The 24,593-nt window shown below is 41.6% G+C and overlaps 1 protein-coding gene across 2 annotated transcripts in view; it reads left to right on the top strand.

Moving 5' to 3' along the window:
* LYST (lysosomal trafficking regulator) overlaps positions 1-24,593 on the top strand; it is a 281,303-nt gene that overhangs the window by 107,720 nt on the left and 148,990 nt on the right. For both annotated transcript variants that reach the window (XM_066235524.1, XM_066235534.1), the window contains exons 22-27: positions 3,188-3,812; positions 4,157-4,334; positions 7,758-7,927; positions 9,138-9,368; positions 11,196-11,362; positions 12,763-12,912. In XM_066235524.1, the coding sequence (XP_066091621.1) occupies positions 3,188-3,812; positions 4,157-4,334; positions 7,758-7,927; positions 9,138-9,368; positions 11,196-11,362; positions 12,763-12,912 (1,521 nt within the window). The remainder of the gene's footprint in view (positions 1-3,187; positions 3,813-4,156; positions 4,335-7,757; positions 7,928-9,137; positions 9,369-11,195; positions 11,363-12,762; positions 12,913-24,593) is intronic.

Raw genomic sequence — 24,593 nt, 5'->3', positions numbered from 1 at the left:
ATAACAAGAATGAAAGTATAAACTTTCCCCATTTAGTTCTGAGTAGTAGTAGATACGTAAAGGGTCTGTGTTTCAGCACTACAGTACAACCTGCTATTAAATAAAAGAAAGATTAAATAAAAGTTATAGATGTGTTTAAGGAATCCATTTCACCGCTTGCTGGTATCAGTGGCTGTCAGTCAGTGTAACAGGAGATGCTCAGGAGAATTTAGGGCAGGGGTCCCCAAACTTTTTACACAGGGGGCCAGTTCACTGTCCCTCAGACTGTTGGAAGGCCGCCACATACAGTGCTCCTCTCACTGACCACCAATGAAAGAGGTGCCCCTTCCGGAAGTGCGGCAGGGGGCCGGATAAATGGCCTCAGGGGGCCGCATGCGGCCCACAGGTGGCCCACAGGCCGTAGTTTGGGGACTCCTGATTAGGGAATGGATGGGGCTCGTGCTGTCTTGTTCTGCAGCTTTGTCCCCTCTTATGCTCATTTGTCTTTAAGCTTCTGATTTATTTTCCTACTGTTTTCAGAAAGTGTGCTTGGCTTCCCACCTGAACTCATCATCCTAGACAGCCTCACTTGCCATGCAAATGGCCATCCAGTACTCTAACCACCCTCAACCTTATCTGCCAGTGTTTGTGCATCTATCCTGGACTACAACAGCAGCAAGGCTGTGTCCCACCTCTGAAATTTATGTTTCACTCCCCAGTCACAGGCTTCCATCTTCTGGTTTCTTTATCACCCTCCCAAATTCTCCTTTGCCTGTTTTCCTCAGCTAGCCTAGATTCCCTTAGCCAGTGGTTTCTGTGGCACTATGCTCAGTTTTCTTGTCCTCTTGGCCTTTTTGGCATTCTTGGCTTGAAAAACCCTCACCTTGCTGCACCCTAACCACCCTCACACTGCCGAAAGCTGCTGGAGGAAGCCACTGCTGAGGACTCCTGCTGTCACAGGGCCTGCAACAGGAGCTGGCCTTGCCATGCAGACTGCCCTGTACTTTCTCTGTATTTCAGATTTAATTCTCTCTTGTGTTTTTATAGCAAGAATGTTCAAGTCTTTAAGTTTACTGTGCTTTGCTACCTTCCTAATTTACTCCTAGCAGACTACCTCATCTCTACCGTTATAGAGAACAAACAGGTGCGTGTCCTGGTTGTGTGTCTTCCTCTCCTGACCGTGGGCCTGTTCCTCATGAGATGTTGCTTTTACTGTCAGCACCACCTGGTCTTGGCAGCTGCATGCAGTACAGGTTACTAAACGCCCCAAGTGAGGCAGAGAGACGGGCAGGTAGAGTGAGGATTATGGGTGTTAACATCCAGTTTTGTTTTTCTCCCAACATGTTTCAAATTATTGTGTAGCATGTTTTACAGCCTTTTGTTATACTATGTTAAGGTTATGTTTCAATTAATTTTATTTTATAAGAAATGTCTATTTTTAAAAATGATCGTGCATCATTCTAAAACATTTTCAAATAGTCTTTTTTTACAGCTCCTTTGTTTTTTTTTTTCTTTTAGTCGGGGGGGGGCATAGAAACAGATTCCCACATGCGCCCTGACTGGGATCCACCCAGCATGCCCATTTGGGGGCGATGCTCTGCCCATCTGGGACCATTGCTCCATTACTTAACAACCCAGCCATTTTTTTAGCACCTGCGACAGAGGCCAGGAAGCCATCCTCAGCACCTGAGGCCAACTTGCTTGAACCAATCGAGCCATGGCTGAGGGAAGGAAGGGAAAGAGAAAGAGAGAGAGAGAGAGAAACAGAGAGAGAAGGGATGTGGGGGTGGAGAAGCAGGTGGGCACTTCTCCTGTGTGCCCTGACAAGGAATCAAACCCGGGACATCCATACACTGGGCCGACGCTCTACCACTGAGCCAACCAGCCAGGACCTTTTCCAGCTCCTTTGAATAGAATCTTTTAGTAGCCTTAGCCCTCCGTCCAAAATCCAGAAATAACCCCAAAAAAACTTCTGACCTGTGGATCTATTTTTTTTTTAATTTTTAAAACGATTTTATTTATTGGTTTTAGAGAGGATAGAGAAAGAGAGAAGAAAGGAGGAACAAGAAGTATCATCTCATAGTAATTGCTTCTCAAATGTGCCTTGACCAGGCAAGCCTGGGGGTTCAAACTGGCGACCTCAGCATTCCATGTTGATGCTTTATCCACTGAGCCACCACAGGTCAGGCTGTGGAGCTATTTTATTACCACAAAGTTTATGCCCTAAAACATTTCATTCAGTGCCTAGTTTTTCTATATAAGGACTTCTCAAGTTTTAGCATGCAGAAATCAGCTGGAGAGCTTGTTAAATCGTAGTCCCATGGGCCTGCCACCATGTTTCAGTTTAGTAGACCAAGAATGGAACCTGAGAGTGTGCATTACTAACAGTCATATAGGGTCACTGATCCCTGGCCACTGGTCCATAGACCACACCATAGCATCTACCTATGTCTCTTGCACTTAGGATGAGTGATTGTTCTGGTCTCCTCCATAGAAGATTATTATACAAACAGGAAATTGGAGAGCTATAGCAAGAAGGGAAAAAGCTATTGCTTCTCACTAATAGAGGCAAGAAGTGACTACAGAAGTGGAGGAGAGAGAATGGCTTCATTTAGCCTAGTAATAATGACAAGACAACTCTTACTGCCATGTATCAGGCACTGTTCTGTGCCAGGTACTGTGCTTGGCATATCACAGATACAATCTCAATCCTTAAAGCATCTTTCAAAGTTGATCATTCCAAGCCATCATTTTACATTTACAGAAACTAGTATTCATAGAATCAAATGGTTTACCCAGGACCACCTAACTAACAGAACTAGTAATTCGAGTCCAGTTAGAGCTGCAAGCCCACTCTTTGCACTCTGTCACAGTGTGTCCTAGTGACTGCAGGTGAATTTACTTAGTTTCACTATAGTAGAATCATCAGTCCTAATGATTTTGAGTCATTCAGTCAATATTGTATTTTGTTAAGTAGATGGTAAAAGATACACATTTTTGAAAGATTTTTGTTATAAAGTAGTTAAAAGAAAAATAGTTCTGGCACTAAAGAATTTTAAGCATTAGTTTCTAGGAACATTGACCTATCTGGATTTTTTAACGTTGCTGGGTAAACGGGTTATTGTTGTGGTTGTGACTGAGAGTGTAGATTGGGGGGTAGTCCCACTTAACAGGTTTTAGGTAATATTTTTCTATCTACTCTTACCAGGAAACAGTTCCTCCCATATTATTCCACCGCAGACAGCTGCCAACCTACGGCGTTCTAGAAGCCTGCCAGCATTTCCCACTTCTCCTGTAATGCCGCCATGCAGATTGACTGCATGTTCGGACTATGGCATTGATGCATTACAAGATACTGTGGATAATCATGTTGCTTCCGAGCCTGAGAAATGGGGTCCTCCAGGGAGTTCAGAGACACTGAAAAAAGGCGAAGAGGAAGCATTCTTCAGTAGCTGTGAGTCTGCAAAAACTGTCTGTGAGACAGAAGCTGCCCTTTCAGCACAAGCCTCTGTCAGTGGTGTCCCCAAAGGAGCACTGGAGTTTCTGGCACTCAAAGTTGATCAGAAAGAGTTGGAAGCAGAATCCAGAGCAGACAGTGACAGCCCTGGGAATGAGTCCTGCCCGCAGCGCCCTGACTACCTGAAGGGACTGGCCTCATTCCAGCGAAGCCACAGCACTGCTGCAAGCTTAGGCCTGGCTTTTTCTTCCCAGAATGGGTCTTCAGCCATCAGCCATTGGCCAAGTCTTGTTGAAAAGAATAGTGAAGACTGGGGAAACTTTGCCTTTTCTCCTGGTTATGAGCCAAACTACAACCAAACTGCAAATGCTCACAGGTACTTACCTGTTTCTGTGCGCCACCCCACCTTTTACATTTTTTTTCACTACTATTTTAAGAATTTTACACTTCTAGAAATGTCTTCATTGAGTCATTTCTTATAATATAAGATTTTTTAATGACAAGTATACCTTCTTCCTTATTTTAATACTAGATAATATATTTAACCAAACACAGAACCATAAATAGCTCTCAAAGAAAGCAATCTTGTGATTTAATTCTTTATGGTTATTTGAGAAAAACTCTTCAGTAGAAGGAAATTATAAGATTTATTCTTAAGGGAATCGTTGTGTCCTTGTCTCCCTGATACTGTGTTAGTAAGACTTTTGGCATCTGTTTTAGTGTAACTGAAGATTGTTTGGTTCCTATATGCTGTGGATTATATGAGCTTTTAAGTGGAGTTCTCCTCATCCTGCCTGACATTATGCTTGAAGACGTGATGGACAAGCTTATTCAAGCAGATGTGCTGTTGGTCCTTGTGAACCACCCATCACCTGCTATACAGCAAGGAGTTATTAAAGTAAGGGCAAATACTAGATGTGGCTTTAATGTGAAAAAATAAACATGTGTGATTTATTATTTGAATATATATAGGTTAAAGTAAACCTAAAGCTTTTTTATACTTAAGAATAATGAGGCCATGGCCAGTTGGCTCAGTGGTAGAGCATTGACCTGGTATGTGGCAGTCCTAGGTTCAATTCCCAGTCAGGGCACACAGGAGAGACAACCATCTGCTTCTACACCCTTCCCCTTTTTTTCTCTCTCCCTTCCCCTTTTTTCTCTCTCTCTTCTCTCCCTCTCTCCTTCTCCCCATCTCCCTCTCCCTCTCCCCCTATCCCCCACAGCCATGGCTCATTCAAGCACCTTGGCCCCAGGTGCTGAGGATGGCTCCCTTGAGCCTCTGTCTCAGGTGCTAAAAATAGCTCAGTTGCAAATGCCTGACCTGTGGTGGCGCAGGGGATAAAGCGTCGACCTGGAAATGCTGAGGTCGCCGGTTTGAAACCCTGGGCTTGCCTGGTCAAGGCACATATGGGAGTTGATGCTTCCAGCTCCTCCCCTCCTTCTCTCCCTCTGTCTCTCTCTCCTCTCTGTCTCTCCTCTCTAAAATGAATAAAAAAAAAAAATCAAAAAAAAAAATAGCTCAGTTGCAAGCAGTCCATTATAATGTTTTTACTCATATTTTCATATTTATTCACATCTAATTTTAAGCCTTCTTCCATACATTGATTCATATCAATGTGGTTTTTAAGTCTACCAATTATGAGGAACACAGTTCATTGGAAATGTCTCCTACAGTGTAGTCTCAGATTTTAGACAGATGTCATTTTTTCAAAGCAGCTTTCCCTGATCACCTTCTAAAATAGCTTCCTTCTAGCCTTGTTCCTCACTTATTCTACAGTGGCTCTCATATCTATCCTAGTTATATACTGTAATAACTTTTAATTTATTTGTATACTTGTTTTTTAATCTGAAATATAAGGTCCATGAGGGTAGATATCTTATGTCTAGTGTATAATAGGTACTAAATAAATATATAAATAAATATGTAGGTGTAGAATATTGTTTAATCACTTGCAATTCAACTTCTATTTATTAGGCTTCCATTTCATGTGCAAAACACTGGGCTGGTTGTCATGAGGAGTACAAAGGGGAGTAATATAAGCTCAGACATGCAAGCATTTTTTTTATTTTTATTTTTTTCAGAGACAGAGAGAGTCAGAGAGAGGGATAAACAGGGACAGACAAACAGGTACAGAGAGATGAGAAACATCAATCATTAGTTTTTCCTTGCGCACTGCAACACCTTAGTTATTCATTGATTGCTTTCTCATATGTGCCTTGACCACGGGCCTTCAGCAGACCAAGTAACCCCTTGCGCGAGCCAGTGACCTTGGGCTCAAGCTGGTGAGCTGTGCTCAAACCAGATGAGCCTGCGCTCAAGCTGCGACCTCGGCGTCTTGAACCTGGGTCTTCTGCATCCTAGTCCGACGCTCTATCCACTGCGCCACTGCCTGGTCAGGCGATGCAAGGATTTTATAGTCTAGTGAGGTTGAGAGACATACCCCCAGCTAAGTAAAATGTAAAGACTTCTGTGATGAGTGCTTCAATGGCACCAGTAAGAAAGAAGAGCAGGAGCATAGGAAAGCAATTAGTTCAGATGGGGGAACCAGGGAAGGATTTGTGCAAAAGATGTGTTTGTTTTATGCTGTGAACATAGACAGCTTTTTAAACAGAGCAGTAAATATATGTATATATATTTTGAGAAGTAGAGTCTATCACCACTGTGAGGGAGTCATTGCAGGGGGTGAGGTGCAGTAGTTTCTGAGCAGCCTAGCACAGTACTCAGGGAAAAAATGACGAGGTCCTGATCTGGGGCAGTGAGAATTCAAAGGACTGACAGACTAGAGCAGGGGTCCCCAAACTTTTTACACAGGGGGCCAGTTCACTGTCCCTCAGACCGTTGGAGGGCCGGACTATAAAAAAAACTATGGGCCCTGGCTGGTTGGCTCAGCAGTAGAGCGTCGGCCTGGCATGCGGGGGACCCGGGTTCGATTCCCGGCCAGGGCACATAGGAGAAGCGCCCATTTGCTTCTCCACCCCCCCCCCCTTCCTCTCTGTCTCTCTCTTCCCCTCCCGCAGCCAAGGCTCCATTGGAGCAAAGATGGCCCAGGCACTGGGGATGGCTCCTTGGCCTCTGCCTCAGGCGCTAGAGTGGCTCTGGTTGTGGCAGAGCGACGCCCCGGAGGGTCGCCCCCGGGTGGGCGTGCCGGGTGGATCCCGGTCTGGCACATGCGGGAGTCTGTCTGACTGTCTCTCCCGGTTTCCAGCTTCATAAAAATAAAAAAAAAATTAAAAACAAACAAACAAAAAACTATGAACAAATCCCTATGCACACTGCACATATCTTATTTTAAAAGTAAAAAAACAAAACTGGAACAAATACAATATTTAAAATAAAGAACAAGTAAATTTAAATCAACAAACTGACCAGTATTTCAATGGGAACTATGGGCCTGCTTTTGGCTAATAAGATGGTCAATGTCCGGTTCCATATTTGTCACTGCTAGCCGTAACAAGTGATATGACGTGCTTCTGGAGCCGTGACACGTGCATCCCACGTCACTGGAAGTAGTACTGTACGTGAGCGATGCCGCCACATACAGGACTCCAGGAGCACAGGATGCGGATGACCACTAATGAAAGAGGTGCCCCTTCCGGTAGTGCGGCAGGGGCCGGATAAATGGCCTCAGGGGGCCGCGTGCGGCCCGCGGGCCGTAGTTTGGGGACCCCTGGACTAGAGAGACATTAGCTGGACTTGTGGAGCAGTACCTTCTTAATTAACACATGGGGAGTCAGGACAAGAAAATGTAAGCCCTAAAGTCTAGGAGGATGGTGCTACTGTGCTCTAAGAACAAAACCATGCAACAAGTGAATTTGGAAGGAAAGATAACTTGGTTTTACACATGTTACATTTAAGATGCTGGGAAAGGATAGAAATCTAGGCCTGTGCTTAGGATAAATAACCTGTCAAGAAGTCTAGAACAGAGGTCTAGGTGCCACGCAAACACACACAACACAGATATGCACTTGCCAAGAGAGCATAGGACAGTGTTGACTGACTTTTTTTCTTTCAGAATTAGGCATTAATATTCTGCATATACTTGACTTAGGCTGCCAGTTCACTAGGTGTCCATGTTCAACTAAAAAGCTAGTTTCCTATCAAAGGTATTAAGATTTCCAAGATAGTGTCCCCGTTAGTATTCTGTAGTAGTCAGAAACAAGGTTTATTTTGTTTTGCTAGAGGTGGCATTTTTTTTAGCTTTCTATGTTCTATACACATGAAATTAAATAATAGCTTACAAATATAAGTATAATATCTGATTTGTGTACATTATATAAAATTCTAATACAATATCTATGTTGTCTTAATTTTTTTCCATAGCTATTAGATGCGTATTTTAATAGAGCATCTAAGGAACAAAAAGATAAATTTCTGAAGAATCGTGGCTTTGCCTTGCTAGCCAACCAGTTGTATCTTCATCAGGGAACTCAGGAGCTATTGGAATGCTTCATAGAAATGTATTTTGGTCGACATATTGGCCTTGATGAAGAGTAAGTGAGTTCTTCCCTTTACCATAATTGAGGATCTTTTGTCTTAAATGTAAAACTTAAGAAACTGGCTCTTAACAAAATTTGGTCACTTTTAGAAAAAAAAATCTGTTAGAAGTCATTTTCCAGGTGAATCATTTTATTATTTTCCATGTGTTCTTCTTTGTAACATAACTTCCTCCTTTGTATTTTATTTACTAGAAACGGAAATGCTGCCTCAAATGAAAGAAAGTGAGAGTTCAGGTTAGATGTCTAGTGTTAATGTGAGGAGGTTACTGAGCAGAAAGATGGCTCGTGTGCTGCAGCAGCAGGTGATATGAGTGATCCATGGAGGAGGTCATCTGGGGGAAGAGCCTGTCCCTCATCTGGAATTCTTGGTGTTCTGATTACTGAACTCTGACCCTGGCATAATGCTGAAGGATTAGCAAACAAGCACAAAAATAAAAGGATATTTTCTTCCAAACCAGAAGTTCTGTCTATGATAGAGAGAAATGAATGTCCTGTTATTATGATTTAGTGTCTCCTGCTTATTAAGTAGACCAATGGCAGACCTTGAGGAATTTACTTATTGCAGTAGGACAGCAGTGTATTTACCTTGGCACAGACTTCTAACAATATCTTTTATCTTATATTTTGAGGAAGTCTGTGTTCTAAAAAAAGTGGTTAATAATCCTTGTTTCCCAAATTTATTTTATTTATTTATTTATTTATTTGTATTTTTCTGAAGCTGGAAACGGGGAGAGACAGTCAGACAGACTCCCGCATGCGCCTGACCGGGATCCACTCGGCACACCCACCAGGGGTGACACTCTGCCCACCAGGGGGCATGCTCTGCCCCTCCGGGGCATCACTCTGCCGCGACCAGAGCCACTTTAGCGCCTGGGGCAGAGGCCAAGGAGCCATCCCCAGCACCCGGGCCATCTTTGCTCCAATGGAGCCTTGGCTGCAGGAGGGGAAGAGAGAGACAGAGAGGAAGGAGGGGGGGGTGGAGAAGCAAATGGGCACTTCTCCTATGTGCCCTGGCCGGGAATCGAACCTGGGTCCCCCGCATGCCAGGCCGACGCTCTACTGCTGAGCCAACCGGCCAGGGCCCCAAATTTATTTTTTATAGCTTCAAAAATCAGTTTAACAAAATGGCCCATATTGCAATCATTTTTCTTATTTTGTGATTAATTGCTTCTCATGTGCTCTTAACTGTGTATTTTTGTTATAGATTTGATCTGGAAGATGTGAAAAACATGGGACTTTTTCAGAAGTGGGCTGTCATTCCTGTTCTGGGACTAATAGAGACTTCTCTATATGACAACACACTCTTGCATAATGCTCTCCTACTTCTTCTCCAAATATTAAATTCTTGTTCTAAGGTAGCAGATATGTTGTTGGATAATGGTCTTCTCTACGTATTATGTAATACAGTAGCAGCCCTGAATGGATTAGAAAAGAAGTAAGTTTTAAACCATTATTTAAAAATATGTCTGGTAATTACTTTGGAAAAGGAAAACTTTAGTAATAGATTATATTAAAGCATCTGATTTTTAATGATACTTTCAAAAAACTTCTTTCCTACAAATTAATTAAATTAATTTAAATTAAATTTGGAGGGGGCATACTTTCCCATCATTTTCAGAAAAATTTGGTTAAAAAAACTATTTATATGACCTACTTTTAGGTATCTAGAACCTAAAGACAAGTTGAATAAATTTAACTGTCTTAAAATACAATATATTTACCAAGCTTCCACTATAGTCTTATAAAAATTATTATGCCATCAGTAATAGGAAATTGAGAATTGGAGAGATATAGTCACATGAAGATCAAGCAGCTAATAAATATCAGAGAATTTGAGACTATTTGTATCTCACTTCAAAAGCCTATGTTTTGAACTCATGTGCTACTCATCTTTTATATCTACTACCATAAATTAATTTCTGATTACCAAAGTAAATTGGCAAGTGGCTGCCCACCAAATTGATTAACAGCTTTATGAAATATATTAAGAGATTATATTTTTATTTGAATTTTGTGCCCTTGGTGTTTGACTTATGTACAGTATAAATTTTTTACTAGCATAATGTTAAATATAAATCTCCAGAAGCACCATCTTATTGCATTTTCAAGGATTGAATTTTATTCACATTTTTGCAGAGAAGACAGAGCATATCCTGATGATTTTCTAGTCCAGTAATTTTCAACTGGTATGCTGCGGGAATTTTTAAATTGTGCGGTACCTGACTGTTTAGCGAGGGCACTGACCTTATTTCCCTTGTACTGTCAAATAAAAAATGACAACAGCCAACACAATAGCCATCTGGTGTGAATGATTCAAAATTATACCTATTTTTTTGTCCAGTTGACAAAAAAACATATTTTTTGGTGTGCTGCAGAATTTTGGTAATTAGTTTATGTGTGCTATGAGCTGAGAAAAGTTGAAAATTTCTGCTCTAGGCCAAGGAGGCTCTACGAGTACAAGAAACACTCCTTGTATTCAGTTTGGTTTTCATTGGGCACCTATTCTCTTTAAGATCTGTGTGCTAGGCATGTGAGAAATACAAAGTATTATATTTTCTCAAAACACTTAGTCTTGATTACAGTACAAACTTGGTAGAACTCAGAAAGAGTGCCTGCAGGCTTCTTCTAAAAGTAGTTTGTTGTTTTTTAAAAAAAAATAAATTGAACTTGCTAATATGCTACTCTATTAATTGGCCCCAAACAGTTGTCATTTCTTTTTGTTGGTGTGTTTTACAATTGCCATTTCTCTTGTTTATTTGGAAAAGTAAAGGAAGATATATCACACACTAAGGTAAAGGAACAGGAGTAACTAATTTGTATATATTAGCAATTAGTATATGTTCAAATCTATTATCTCTTTGAATCCTTAAAATAACTGTAATTTGTATAAGCGAGATTCAGGGAGGTTAATTAATATATTCAGATTCATCTTCTCTGAGATGCCTTCTCAGAATGTTCGTATTCATACCTACAAAATCTTCACCTTTAGCCTGTATGTTCCCATAGTAGCTTTGTGTTAACTTCTGTTATTACACTTACCACCGTTTACCTAGTTATGTCTTTAATCGTCTGGCTCTCTGGAAGACAGTTAGCTTTTTGACAGGCATGAAAGCATCTTCATATATCTATTTCCAGCATGCAGTTCGTATTACCTGCCATCAACTAAGCATGAATAAATGTTAAATGAGTGCAGCATAACTGCTGGGAGAACAAGAATTTCTAACAGTTTTCTTTGCCTTAAATTATTTTTCCTTTTCTTTAGCATTTCTTTGAATGAATACAGATTGCTTGCCTGTGATATACAGCAACTTTACATAGCCGTTACAATTCATGCCTGCAGTTCCTCTGGCTCCCAGTATTTTAGAGTTATTGAAGACCTTATTGTATTGCTTGGGTATCTTCAAAATAGCAAAAACAAGAGAACACAAAGTAAGATTTAATTCTTATGCAGTTTGTGGGGAGTTATATAGTAGCCAAAAATGTTATTTGAACTTAATCTCTTTCTTCTTGGAAACTTTTACTGAAAGTTTATTTATACTTACTTTTGTGATGATATGTATCAGCTTTAAAAAGAAGGTTTTTCAAGTTGGAAAAAAAAAGTGGGCCTCCTTATAGTTAGTAGCAGGAAACATTAAAAGAAACCGCTGGTTTTTCTTACCAAGTAGAACTGAAAGGTTTTATGTTGAATAGTAATGCCCTTCAGTTTTCTTTAATGGCAAATATTAAAATGAATATGAAACAAAAATGTGAGAATTCTAGTTAAACATTTACTTAGTATAATAAAAAGCTTGTTCTTTAAAACAATTATATAAAATAAAATAAATTCATGGGATAGTATTTTATAGTGATCATTTGGAAAATTGGAAATTTGCATTAAAATTGCTTTAAATGTCTGACTGGTGGTGGTGCAGTGGATAAAGCATCGACCTGGAATGCTAAGGTTGCTGGCTGTCAGCACTGGCTCATCAGTGCAGGGTCCCTGGCTTGAGTGGGGGGATCATCCACCCAGAGCTTGCCAGCTTAAGCCCAAAAGGTTGCTGGCATCAAAAGCCCAAGGTAGCTGGCTTGAGCAAGAGGACACTGGCTCGGCTTGAGCCCAAGGTCTGATCCCTGGTCAAGGCACATACAAGAAGCAATCAATGTACAACTAAAGTGAAAGCAACTACAAGTTGATGCTTCTCATCCTCTCCTCCCTTCCTATTTCTCTCTCAAAAGAAAATTTTAAATTAATTAATTAATTAAATTTTTAATTAATTAATTTAAAATTTTAAATTAATTAATTAACTGATTGGTTTTTTAATTAAGTGAGAGCAGGAAAGGGAGAGGGACAGACTCCTGCATATGCTCTGACTGGGATCTACACAGCAAGTCCCTTATGGGGTGATGCTCTGCCCATCTGGGGCATTGCTTCATTGCTCAGCAACTGAGCTATTTTTAGCACCAGAGGTAGAGGCCATGGAGCCATCTTCAGTGCCTGGGGCCAACTCACTCCAATCAAGCCATAGCTGCAGGAATAAGAGAGAGAGAGAGAAGGGGGAGGGGAGGAGAAGAAGATGGTTGCTTCTCCTGTGTATCCTGACTGAGAATTGAACCCAGGACATCCACATGCCAGGTGATACTCTACCACTGAGCCAACTGTCCAGGGCTTAATTTATTTTAAAAATTGCTTTTAATGGCAGTTGAAAAATGTTTACTACCATCAAGAACCCATTTTGATGTAAAATTTTAATTCTAATAAAAATTATTGATAGTTTAGATACTGCATGAATGTAAAAATCAAAATTGACACCCACATAGATTGAAAACATTCTAGTATCTGTTGTTTTTAGATATGGCTGTTGCACTACAGTTCAGAGTTCTCCAGGCTGCTATGGAATTTATAAGGACCACTGCAAACCATGACTCAGAAAATCTTACAAATTCATTCCAGTTATCTTCTCCCCATCATACAATATTTCTTAAGCGAAAGAGCATTGCTGGTGAGTATTGAAATAACATTTTAATAATTATGAATGATAGGTGGCTTGGCTTTTCTATAAGCAGATGTTATTCACATTTTTAAATACTATTAGTTTAAAAACTTAAGCTATACCATGTGAGAAAGTTTTCCTCCCAGTAAATCTACTTACTTACTGCTTTCTTCTCAGTGCTGTTCTCTTTTAATCGTCTCTCAAGCACCTGCTATGTGCAAAGCACTGTGTTAAATGTGGAAGATACAAAAACAAAAAACAAAAAACAGACAGAGAATCTGCCCTTGCAGAGATTATAAAATAGTAAGAGAAATGCATGGGATGGCAATGAGGCTATAACAGGGCAACTCAATTTACATTAGGAGGTAGGGAAGTATTTCAGGAGATAGGGTTTATTGACTCTGTTTATTTTTATTTTATTTTATTTTATTTTATTTGTGACAGATACAGAGAGAGACAGAGATAGGGACAGATCAAGACAGATAGACTGGAGGGAAAGGGATGAGAAGCATCAATTCTTCATTGTGGCTCCTTAGTTGTTCATTGATTGCTTTCTCATATGTATCTTGACCGGGGGGCTACAGCAGAGCAAGTGACACTTGCTCAAGCTAGTGACCTTTGGTCTCAAGCCAGTGACCATGGGGTCACATGTATGATTCCAGGCTCAAGCCACTGACCCCACGCTCAAGCTGGATGAGCCCACGCTCAAGCTAGTGACCTCGGGGTTTTGAACCTGGGTCCTCTGCATCCCAGTCTGATGCTCTATCCCAGGGGTCCCCAAACTACGGCCTGCGGGCCGCATGCGGCCCCCTGAGGCCATTTATCTGGCCCCCGCCGCACTTCTGGAAGGGGCACCTCTTTCATTGGTGGTCAGTGAGAGGAGCATAGTTCCCATTGAAATACTGGTCAGTTTGTTGATTTAAACTTACTTGTTCTTTATTTTAAATATTGTATTTGTTCCCATTTTGTTTTTTTACTTTAAAATAAGATATGTGCAGTGTGCGTAGGGATTTATTCATAGTTTTTTTTATAGTCTGGCCCTCCAACGGTCTGAGGGACAGTGAACTGGCCCCTGTGTAAAAAGTTTGGGGACCCCTGCTCTATACACTGTACTACCACCTGGTCAAGCAGGAGGTAGGGTTTAAATGTGGGCATACAGGATAGAAAGGAGTTAGCAAGGGAAAGAGTCAGAGGACAGTGTCACGAGCAAAGTGGACAGCTCACGTGAGGGTGCCGAGGCAGGAGAAAGCAAAGCTTGCTCAGAGAAGTGAAAGCCACTTACTGGAGTATAGCGCTGGGTAAGACTGACATGAGTAAGGCTACCTCAGCTGCTGTGGGCCAGTGTACATTTGACCATAGCGGTGGAGCTACATAGTTCAGACTTCATACTAATGGCAAGTCATCAAAGGTGTTGAAGTAGGTGTCATGACATACTCAAATTTTCATTTGTAAAGACTGCTGTGGCTCCTGCATGGAGAGTGGATAAGGGGAGAGTAGGAGAGGTACAGGGGTTCAGGCGGGAGGCAGTGGGGGCTTGAATATAGTTGAATGCACATAACATCAGGACTTGCTGTAAATTAGTCCAAAGCATCGAATAATAAGTGTTAATATTGTTAGACTTCCTTATTTCTTCACAAAATTCTATATGAACTTTATATCCATAATCCAGAAAGATCGCATAAAACACCCCTACACACATTGGCTCCATAGGTTCACGCATGTATGATTGTATATTGGATGTATACACACACATATCTCCACACAGGGAATGTGGGCAATTGTTTGACATGAATCACCCTTGCAGTCTTTTCATTCTACATCTCTCTTGTATATGTGTCACTCCTCCACTCAGTGCTTTGCCATATTGACAGCTCTGGCAGAGTCAGCTGTAGAGAAACTATTCAGTATACCTGGTTTTGCAGTGTTATCGGTTGTGATGCCGGTTGAACTGTGGTTCATGTACTACGTCAGATAAAGAACTTTTTACTGGATCTGCACTTGGAGAAACTTAGGTTTTTGTAGTAAGATCTATACAGGGTTGAAATAGAAGGTTGCTCACAGGTATTCAGTAACTCATCTCCATCTGTCTCGTCAAGGAGAAAGAAAGTCCAGTCTTATCTCCATTAAGCCCAGTATAAAGACCAGAGTCCAGATATTCTGCAGACTGGGTTAGCCCATGTCAGAGCTCAGTCCAGACCAGGCACTGCTCAAAGCCTGTACTTGGGAGAGTGTTCGGCACCAGCCCATGCAGCATGGCTGCTGCTTGGAGACCCCATAATGAATGAGCTGGACAAGCTTGTTTCCAAGCAGGAAGAGAGAGAGCTTGCTAAGCCTGTGTTTATATTTTCAGGCTGGGAAGGACTAGCTTTCCTTAAAGCCAACCAATCAGTTTCTTTACAAAATTATGTTAGTGTTGGTTCCTCCCACTAACAAATCAGATCCTTCTTCTAAGCTAGACTGACAGGTCCTGTGGTCCCCATCCTGGCTCCCCCTGCATGTGGAAGCATGGAAGCTCCTTACCACCCTCTGCCACCACCAGCACAGAGACTGGCAGTGCCTTGGGGAGATTCCTCCCAAACCTGCATCCAAGGGCTGAGGGCACAATAGACTCCGAGCGTACAATGGATTCCTGAAATGTACGGTTGATTCTATGAATAGTTTAGCTTTCCAGCAAATTGAGCTGAATGGGATGTTGCAGTTTCCTACTGAAGCAGGATTTCCAAGTTTTGTATAATTTAATGTCCAACTCCCTTTGCTCTCTTTCCTTATCAATATCTAGCTATTTGCCTAAATTAACAATATGTTTAGATTATGCTAAATAAAAGTTTATGTACAGAAAACTTCTAAACACCCCTGTCCTCTGCAGCCTCCTTAATTGAATGTCTGAACTCAGTCTCTCCTTTGGAGCCACCTTTCCAGTTCTACCTCTTGTCCCAGTAGAATTCCATCAATACCAATTCTGGCAGAAATACTCAGCTCCCTACATGCCAAAGTAGACTTTTGGAGCACCTTTCCTTTGCAGGGCTCCTTATGTAGTCAGCGACTGCTTAGCTCAGGGGTCCCCAAACTTTTTATACAGGGGGCCAGTTCACTGTCCCTCAGACTATTGGAGGGCCGGACTATAAAAAAAACTATGAACAAATCCCTATGCACACTGCATATATCTTATATTAAAGTAAAAGAAAACAGGAACAAATACAATATTTAAAATAAAGAACAAGTAAATTTAAATCAACAAACTGACCAGTATTTCAATGGGAACTATGGGCCTGCTTTTGGCTAATGAGATGGTCAATGTCAGGTTCCATATTTGTCACTGCTAGCTGTAACAAGTGATATGACGCGCTTCTGGAGCCGTGACACGTGCATCCTGCGTCACCGGAAGTAGTATTGTACGTGAGTGATGCCACCACATACAGTACTCTCACTGACCACCAATGAAAGAGGTGCCCCTTCTGGGCCAGATAAATGGCCTCAGGGGGCCACATGTGGCCCACGGGCTGTAGTTTGGGGATCCCTGGGATGGTTGACATGGGAAAGTGGACCTCTGCTACCTTCTTTCTTCTTGATGTCTCTCATTCTTTGCCTTCATCCCTAGGTCCCTGGAACTAGCTCTTGGTCCTGGACTAACACATAGCTCTCTTATTGTTTAATGGTTGCGCTGGTATTTCTCTAACAGACTGTCCTCTGTCTTTATTTTACTAGCATTTTAATCACCTTGAGCCTCAGAGCCCTGTGTAGTTCCAACTTTGTTATTTATTATTTATTATTTGTTTGAGTCATTTTAAAGTGAATAATGGACATCCTTCATTTGAGTCCTTTTCCCCCCTGACTTCTCTAGCCTCTTATCCTGAGCATACATTTTATACTCTGTCAATGTGGTTGCAGTGAACCATGTGAAGCTTATAGAGTCCTCCAAAATTCCAACTTGATAAAAAACCTTAAATATCATGACATCCAACCAACTCATTTCACATATCCACCGAGGGGCTAAAATCAGAGGATGCTAAAAAAAGAAAGCCTACTTTCCCTCTCTGTCCTATGCCAGCCCCATCACTCTCACCTATACTCTTCCCTGTGTCCTACACCAGCCCCGTCACTCACACCTATACTCTTCCCTGTGTCCTACACCAGCCTCGTCACTCACACCTACACTTCCCTGTGTCCTACACCAGCCCCGTCACTCACACCTACACTTCCCTGTGTCCTACACCAGCCCCGTCACTCACACCTACACTTCCCTGTGTCCTGCACCAGTCCCGTCACTCACACCTACACTTCCCTGTGTCCTACTCCAGCGCCATCACTCACACCTACACTTCCCTGTGTCCTACACCAGCCCCGTCACTCATACCTACACTTCCCTGTGTCCTACACCAGTGCCATCACTCACACCTACACTTCCCTGTGTCCTACACCAGTCCCATCACTCACACCTACACTCTTCCTTGTGTCCTACACCAGTCCCGTCACTCACACCTACACTTCCCTGTGTCCTACACCAGTCCCGTCACTCACACCTACACTTCCCTGTGTCCTACTCCAGTCCCATCACTCACACCTACACTTCCCTATGTCCTATACCAGCCCCATCACTCACACCTACACTCTTCCCTGTGTCCTACACCAGTCCTATCACTCACACCTACACTTCCCTGTGTCCTACACCAGTCCCGTCACTCACACCTACACTCTTCCCTGTGTCCTACACCAGTGCCACCACTCACACCTACACTTCCCTGTGTCCTACACCAGTCTCATCACTCACACCTACACTTCCCTGTGTCCTACACCAGCCCTATCACTCACACCTACACTTCCCTGTGTCCTACACCAGCCCCATCACTCATACCTACACTTCCCTGTGACCTACACCAGCCCCATCACTCACACCTACACTTCCCTGTGTCCTACTCCAGCCCCATCACTCACACCTACACTTCCCTGTGTCCTACACCAGCCCCATCACTCACACCTACACTTCCCTGTGACCTACACCAGCCCCATCACTCACACCTACACTTCCTTGTGTCCTACACCAGCCCCATCACTCATACCTACACTTCCCTGAGTCCTACACCAGCCCCATCACTCATACCTACACTTCCCTGAGTCCTACACCAGTTGCATCAGTCAAACCAGTTCTGTCAGATCTCTAGGACCTATCTTTTCAAGTCTATGTCAAGATGTTTTCCTGTTTTAAATACGACCTTAATTAAAATGTCTGAATCTAGTCACAAAATGCCGCCTTACATGTTTTAATTCATTGCTGTTTAAATCTTTCCATGTTGTTTTACAAATGTATGTGAGAAAGACTATTTTCTGTTTGTTCACTGTTACTTGAAAATTACTGCCAAAAGTATGTTGGCATTGTACAGTGGGTACAAATCCAAACACTGAAGCCTCTTTGCTCTGGGCAGGGTGACCTTAAAGCTACCAAGTCTTTTGTTCTGATATGAAAGTGACTAAGGGATTTCTACTGCTGTTGTTTATATCATGGAGATGATGTCCTGTTCCTGCAAAGATTTAAAACAAGCTCACTAGTGTGGAGTGGCTCTTCTCTAAATGAACTTGTTTAGCATTTATTGAAAACTGCTGGGACAAGTGACACCTCCCACTACACTGCCAGCAGCTGCAGTTCTGTTAGGGCCGCACCACATTCTTTGATCTCACCCAGATCACTCAGACTGGGAACCAGGTTATGCTTGGTCAGGCCGAGTTCCCTCCACATACTTCATCACGTCTCCACGTCAGTCTCACGCTCAGGGGAGTCAGGCGCTGCTTTACTACATGATGATCTCGTTGCAGTCTGACTCACGGGCACCATTCTTGAGCTCAGCAGCCCTGGGGCCAACCTATTGCCCAGTGAACCAGGCATCAGTTCCTCATCCTCTGTGTGGCCTATTTATTTTTGGTATAGAGATTAGATAAGGGAAAGTGTAATTTTGCCTCAGTGGAATGATACTCTTGTTTGTAAAATGACTTCTGTTTCTAATTAATATATTATAGACATCTTTTAATATACTACAAATATTTTTTATATTTAATGAATGCATAATAACTGTTATGTTTTGTCATGATTTTTTCTAACCTTTATCAATAAAACAAAGGTATTTTTTTATTTAAATAATTTTATTTTTTTAATGGGGCGACATCAATAAATCAGAATACATATATTCAAAGATAACAAGTCCAGGTTATCTTGCCATTCAATTATGTTGCATACCCATCACCCAAAGTCAGATTGTCCTCTGTCACCTTCTATCTAGTTTTCTTTGTGCCCCTCCCCCTCCCCCTTTCCCTCTCCCTTTCCCCCCTCCCACCGTAACCACCACACTCTTATCAATGTCTCTTAGTTTCACTTTTATGTCCCACCTACATATGGAATAATGCAGTTCCTCGTTTTTTCTGATTTACTTATTTCACTTCGTATCATGTTATCAAGATCCCACCATTTTGCTTTAAATGATCCAATGTCATCATTTCTTATGGCTGAGTAGTATTCCATAGTGTATATGTGCCACATCCTCTTTATCCAGTCATCTATTGAAGGGCTTTTTGGTTGTTTCCATGTCCTGGCCACTGTGAACAATGCTGCAATGAACATGGGGCTGCATGTGTCTTTACATATCAATGTTACTGAGTTTTGGGGGTATATACCCAGTAGAGGGATTGCTGGGTCATAAGGTAGTTCTATTTGCAGTTTTTTGAGGAACCACCATACTTTCTTCCATAATGGTTGTACTACTTTACATTCCCACCAACAGTGTATGAGGGTTCCTTTTTCTCCACAGCCTCTCCAACATTCGCTATTATCTGTCTTGTTAATAATAGCTAATCTAACAGGTGTGAGGTGGTATCTCATTGCAGTTTTGATTTCCATTTCTTTAATAGCTAAAGAAGATGAGCATCTTTTCATATATCTGTTGGCCATTTGTATTTCTTCCTGGGAGAAGTGTCTGTTCATGTCCTCTTCCCATTTTTTTTATTGGATTGTTTGTTTGTTTGTTGTTGAGTTTTATGAGTTCTTTGTATATTTTGGATATTAAGCCCTTATCTGAGCTTTTGTTTGAAAATATAATTTCCCACTTAGTTGGCTTTCTGTTTATTTTGTTATCAGTTTCTCTTGCTGAGCAAAAACTTCTTAGTCTGATGTAGTCCCATTCATTAATTTTTGCCTTCACTTCTCTTGCCTTTGGAGTCAAATTCATAAAATGCTCTTTAAAACCCAGATCCATGAGTTGAGTACCTATGTCTTCTTTTATGTACTTAATTGTTTCAGGTCTTATGTTTAGATCTTTGATCCATTTTGAGTTAATTTTAGTACAGGGGGAAAAACTGTAGTCCAGTTTCATTCTTTTGCATGTGGCTTTCCAGTTTTCCCAGCACCATTTATTGAAGAGGCTTTCTTTTCTCCATTGTGTGTTGTTGGCCCCCTTATCAAAAATTATTTGACTATATATATGTGGTTTTATTTCTGGGCTTTCTATTCTGTTCCATTGGTCTGAGTGTCTATTTTTCTGCCAATACCATGCTGTTTTGATTGTCGTGGCCCTATAATATAGTTTGAATTCAGGTATTGTAATGCCCCCAGCTTCATTCTTTTTCTTTAGGATTGTTTTGGCTATTCGGGGTTTTTTATAATTCCATATAAATCTGATGATTTTTTGTTCCATTTCTTTAAAAAATGTCATTGGAATTTTGATGGGAATTGCATTAAATTTGTATATTGCTTTGGTAATATGGCCATCTTGATTATATTTATTCTTCCTAACCAAGAACAAGGTATATTCTTCCATCTCATTATATCTTTTTCGATTTCCCTTAACAATGGTTAATAGTTTTCATTATATAAGTCCTTTACATTCTTTGTTATGTTTATTCCTAAGTATTTTATTTTTTTTGTTGCAATCGTGAAAGGGATTATTCTTTTGAGTTCGTTCTCAATTGTTCCATTGTTGGCATATAGAAAGGCTATTGACTTCTGTATGTTAATTTTGTATCCTGCGACCTTACTGTATTGGCTTATTGTTTCTAGTAGTCTTTTTGTGGATTCTTTGGGGTTTTCGATGTATAGGATCATAGGATCATATCATCTGCAAAAAGTGATACCTTTACTTCTTCTTTTCCGGTATGGATACCTTTTATTTCTTTGTCTTGTCTGATTGCTCTGGCTAGAACCTCTAGTACCACATTAAATAAGAGTGGACAACCCTGTCTTGTTCCTTATTTAAGGGGGAAAGCCTTCAGTTTAGTGCCATTTAATATGATGTTAGCAGGAGTGACGTCACAGAAATGGCGCCATGAGAAGCGCGTCCGACAGCTCTCCCCTAAATCACAACAAATTTATCAACTAGAAACAGAAAAATTTATCCTCGGAGCATTCCGGAGTTCCACAAAAACTGAAAGCAAAAGGACTGTTATCACTTGAATCTGAGAGACGAGGGTGTGGAGGAAGCTACCGCAGCGACGCTCATTCAAGCCGCCAGGGAGTGCGCCTGCGGTGAGTCAGCCCATATACTTGGGAACCGCAAGCCGCCGCGAGCCCCCGCGAGCTGCAGCGAACCCCCGCGAACGGCCACCGCGAGCTGCCGCGAGCCCCCGCTAGCGGCCGCCACGAGCCGCCGCGTGCGCCCGGTCCGGTTGAGCACCGCTGACGTTCCCAGCGGCCCGCACACTGCGAGTGGGGGTCTCCGGCCACCGGTGCCCGGAGCGCCCCATTCACACGCGTGCCTTGGGCATTCCACGTGCCCAGGGCGCCCTACTGGCCCGCACACCCAGGGGGCTCCATTATCCTGCGCCTGGTGCGGTCCAGCCGCCAGCGGCGGGGCGAGCGAGAGAGGCTTGGGAGATTCTCTCCGTGGGCGGGGCACCTCACCCAGCCATTCAAGCTAACAATCAAGCGTTGGGGGAGGGGCGTGCGCAGGCAGCCTAAAATACCTTCGGAAACACAGCTGCGACCCAATCACTGAAATTAGCTTAACCCATGAAATCTGCGCACCCTCGGTTCTAATTGATAAGATCTCTCTCAGTTCAGCGACCCAAGACAAGAGGCGTGATATTTTTTAGTGCCTCTCGCTAAAGGGGCGGGGGCAACTTCTGATTGATAGAGCCTCCATATTCAGAGATAAACGCTAATAAGAAGGACTTGGCAGATAATAAGGTCTATACTACACTAGTCGTAAGCAGAGACTAGTGCCTCTTCTTCCCTGCAAAAACAGGCTACAAAGTGTGGAAAGCCTGGGTTGAGAGGTCCAACTAAATGATAGGCGCTGAACAGTCACCTTGACAACAATTGACTCCCACCCCCGCCTGATTACACTGGAGGCCCTGACTGCCAGAGCCTTTCCCAAAGCCTTGCACTGAGTGGGGATAGAGTGGGGATTTCCCAGCTCTTTGAGCCTCTTACTCCCCAGGCAGAAGCAGTTGCAGCCTTATAGCTGGATCACCAGGCTGCTAATTCAGAAAGGGGGGACTAGGAGAGAGAATCCAGGAAAGCAAACTCTCTCATCATTGGACCCTGCAAACGCCAACAAGCCTTTACTTCCAGCAAGACTAAAGCCAATTATATGACATTGCCATAGAATCCCATCAACTGCAAATCCCTACCTAAGAGTGACACAGGGGCAGAGCCTGGGGTACAGAGTCACCGACTAGGAAGAGGGAGAGAAAAGAAAAAGGAAGAAGTTAACCTCTCAAAATCAAGAAAAACCCACAGAATTTACAACTTGATCCACTAATTTTTTGTTGTTGTTGTTGTTGTTGTTTGTTTCTTCTATCTTTTTGCCTTTATTTCCTCCACCTCGGTCCTTCTATTCTCTGCCCATCTTATGCTTCCCCTTTCTTGAACTACACTACCCATGAGTGTTGCATTTTATTTTTCTTCTTCATCCTCACCCTCCGTTAAGGTTATACTCCAAAACACTTAACTCTCACTCTCTCCTCTTTTCTTTTTTTTTTTGTCTTGCTTTATTTTGTTTTTTTCTCCTCCTATTTTATTTCCTCCTTCGTTTTTCTCTTTTTCTTATTTTTTCCTTTCTATTCGTTTTTTCTTTTCTCATTTTACTTTCCTCCCATATAATCCTCAATCACGAACAAATTAGTTAATTTGGGACTCAAGGCTTTTTTTTGGCTTTATTTCTCTTTTTTGCTTTTGTTTTTATTTTTTTTTTCTCTTGTTTGTTTATTTTTGTGGCATTTTGGGTCCTCCCAACCCAAGGTCTCCATTGTATTTACTCTTCGCTCCACTTAATACAACAGATTTTTACTTATTATTTTTATTTTTTCTTCTTTATTATTCTTTTTTGGTCCTTTTTTCTGATTCCCTCTTATCCCTCTCATTATATCTCTTAGTTGACCATCACTTACAAGCAAATCGTCTTATGCTTGTCTAAGATTTTCTTCCTTTTTTTTTTTTTTTTTTTTTTGCATTTAGTAGGTCCCTACTCCCTTTTTTTGCCCCTTGAACTCTTCACCCCAAATCAGGCCCTCCATTATAGGCACGATATTTCCCTGAGGAGGGGAGAGGAGGGAAAGAGAAGAGAGAAAAAAAGGGGGAAATAATAAATTATTACTGTTTTTTTTTGTGGGGTGTTTTACCCTTTTTTTTTTTTCTTTTTACTCTTTATTAATTCTAATTAGTGCTATCAATTAGACCACCCTCAGATGCCGATAAGAAAGAGGAAATCGAATATTATGGATACAAAAGAAAGAGAGGTAACACAAATAGATGTGGAAAAATCTATGGAGAAAAGACTTAACATATTGGAAGCCTTGGAGCTAAATGACAGAGAATTTAAAATAGAAATCTTAAAAATACTCAGAGATATACAAGAAAACACAGAAAGGCAATATAGGGAGATCAGAAAACAACTCAATGAACACAAAGAATATATTACCAAGGAAATTGAAACTATAAAAACAAATCAAACAGAAATGAAAAACTCAATTCACGAGCTGAAAAACGAGGTAACAAGCTTAGCTAACAGAACAGCCCAGATTGAAGATAGGATTAGTGAAATAGAAGACAAACAACTTGAGGCACAACAGAGAGAAGAAGAAAGAGACTCAAAAATAATAAAAAATGAGAAAGCCCTACAGGAATTGTCTGACTCCATCAGAAAGAATAACATAAGAATAATAGGTATATCAGAGGGAGAAGAGAAAGAAAATGGAATGGAGAATATACTCAAACAAATAATAGACGAGAACTTCCCAAGCCTGTGGAAAGAACTAAAGCCTCAAATTCAAGAAGCAAACAGAACACCAAGTTTTCTTAACCCCAACAAACCCACTCCAAGGCACATCATAATAAAGATGACACAAACCAATGACAAAGAAAAAATTCTCAAGGCAGCCAGGGAAAAGAAGAGTACAACATATAAAGGAAGGCCTATTAGATTATCATCAGATTTCTCAGCAGAAACTCTACAAGCTAGAAGAGAGTGGACCCCAATATTTAAAGCCCTGAAAGAGAGGAACTTTCAGCCAAGAATACTATACCCATCAAAGCTATCCTTCAAGTATGAAGGAGATAGAAAAACATTCACAAATACAGAAAAGATGAGAGAATTTATCAACAGAAAGCCCCCACTCCAGGAAATACTAAAGGGGGTTTTCCAACCAGATTCAAAGAACAAAAGAAAACAACACCACAAGTAACAGCTCCACCAAGAACACAATAAAACCAA

This window comes from Saccopteryx bilineata, chromosome 1, assembly GCF_036850765.1.
Source record: "Saccopteryx bilineata isolate mSacBil1 chromosome 1, mSacBil1_pri_phased_curated, whole genome shotgun sequence".
Classification (NCBI taxonomy): Eukaryota; Metazoa; Chordata; class Mammalia; order Chiroptera; family Emballonuridae; genus Saccopteryx; species Saccopteryx bilineata.
Note: the sequence above shows the minus strand (reverse complement) of the source record. Positions and strands in the feature narration are given on the sequence as shown.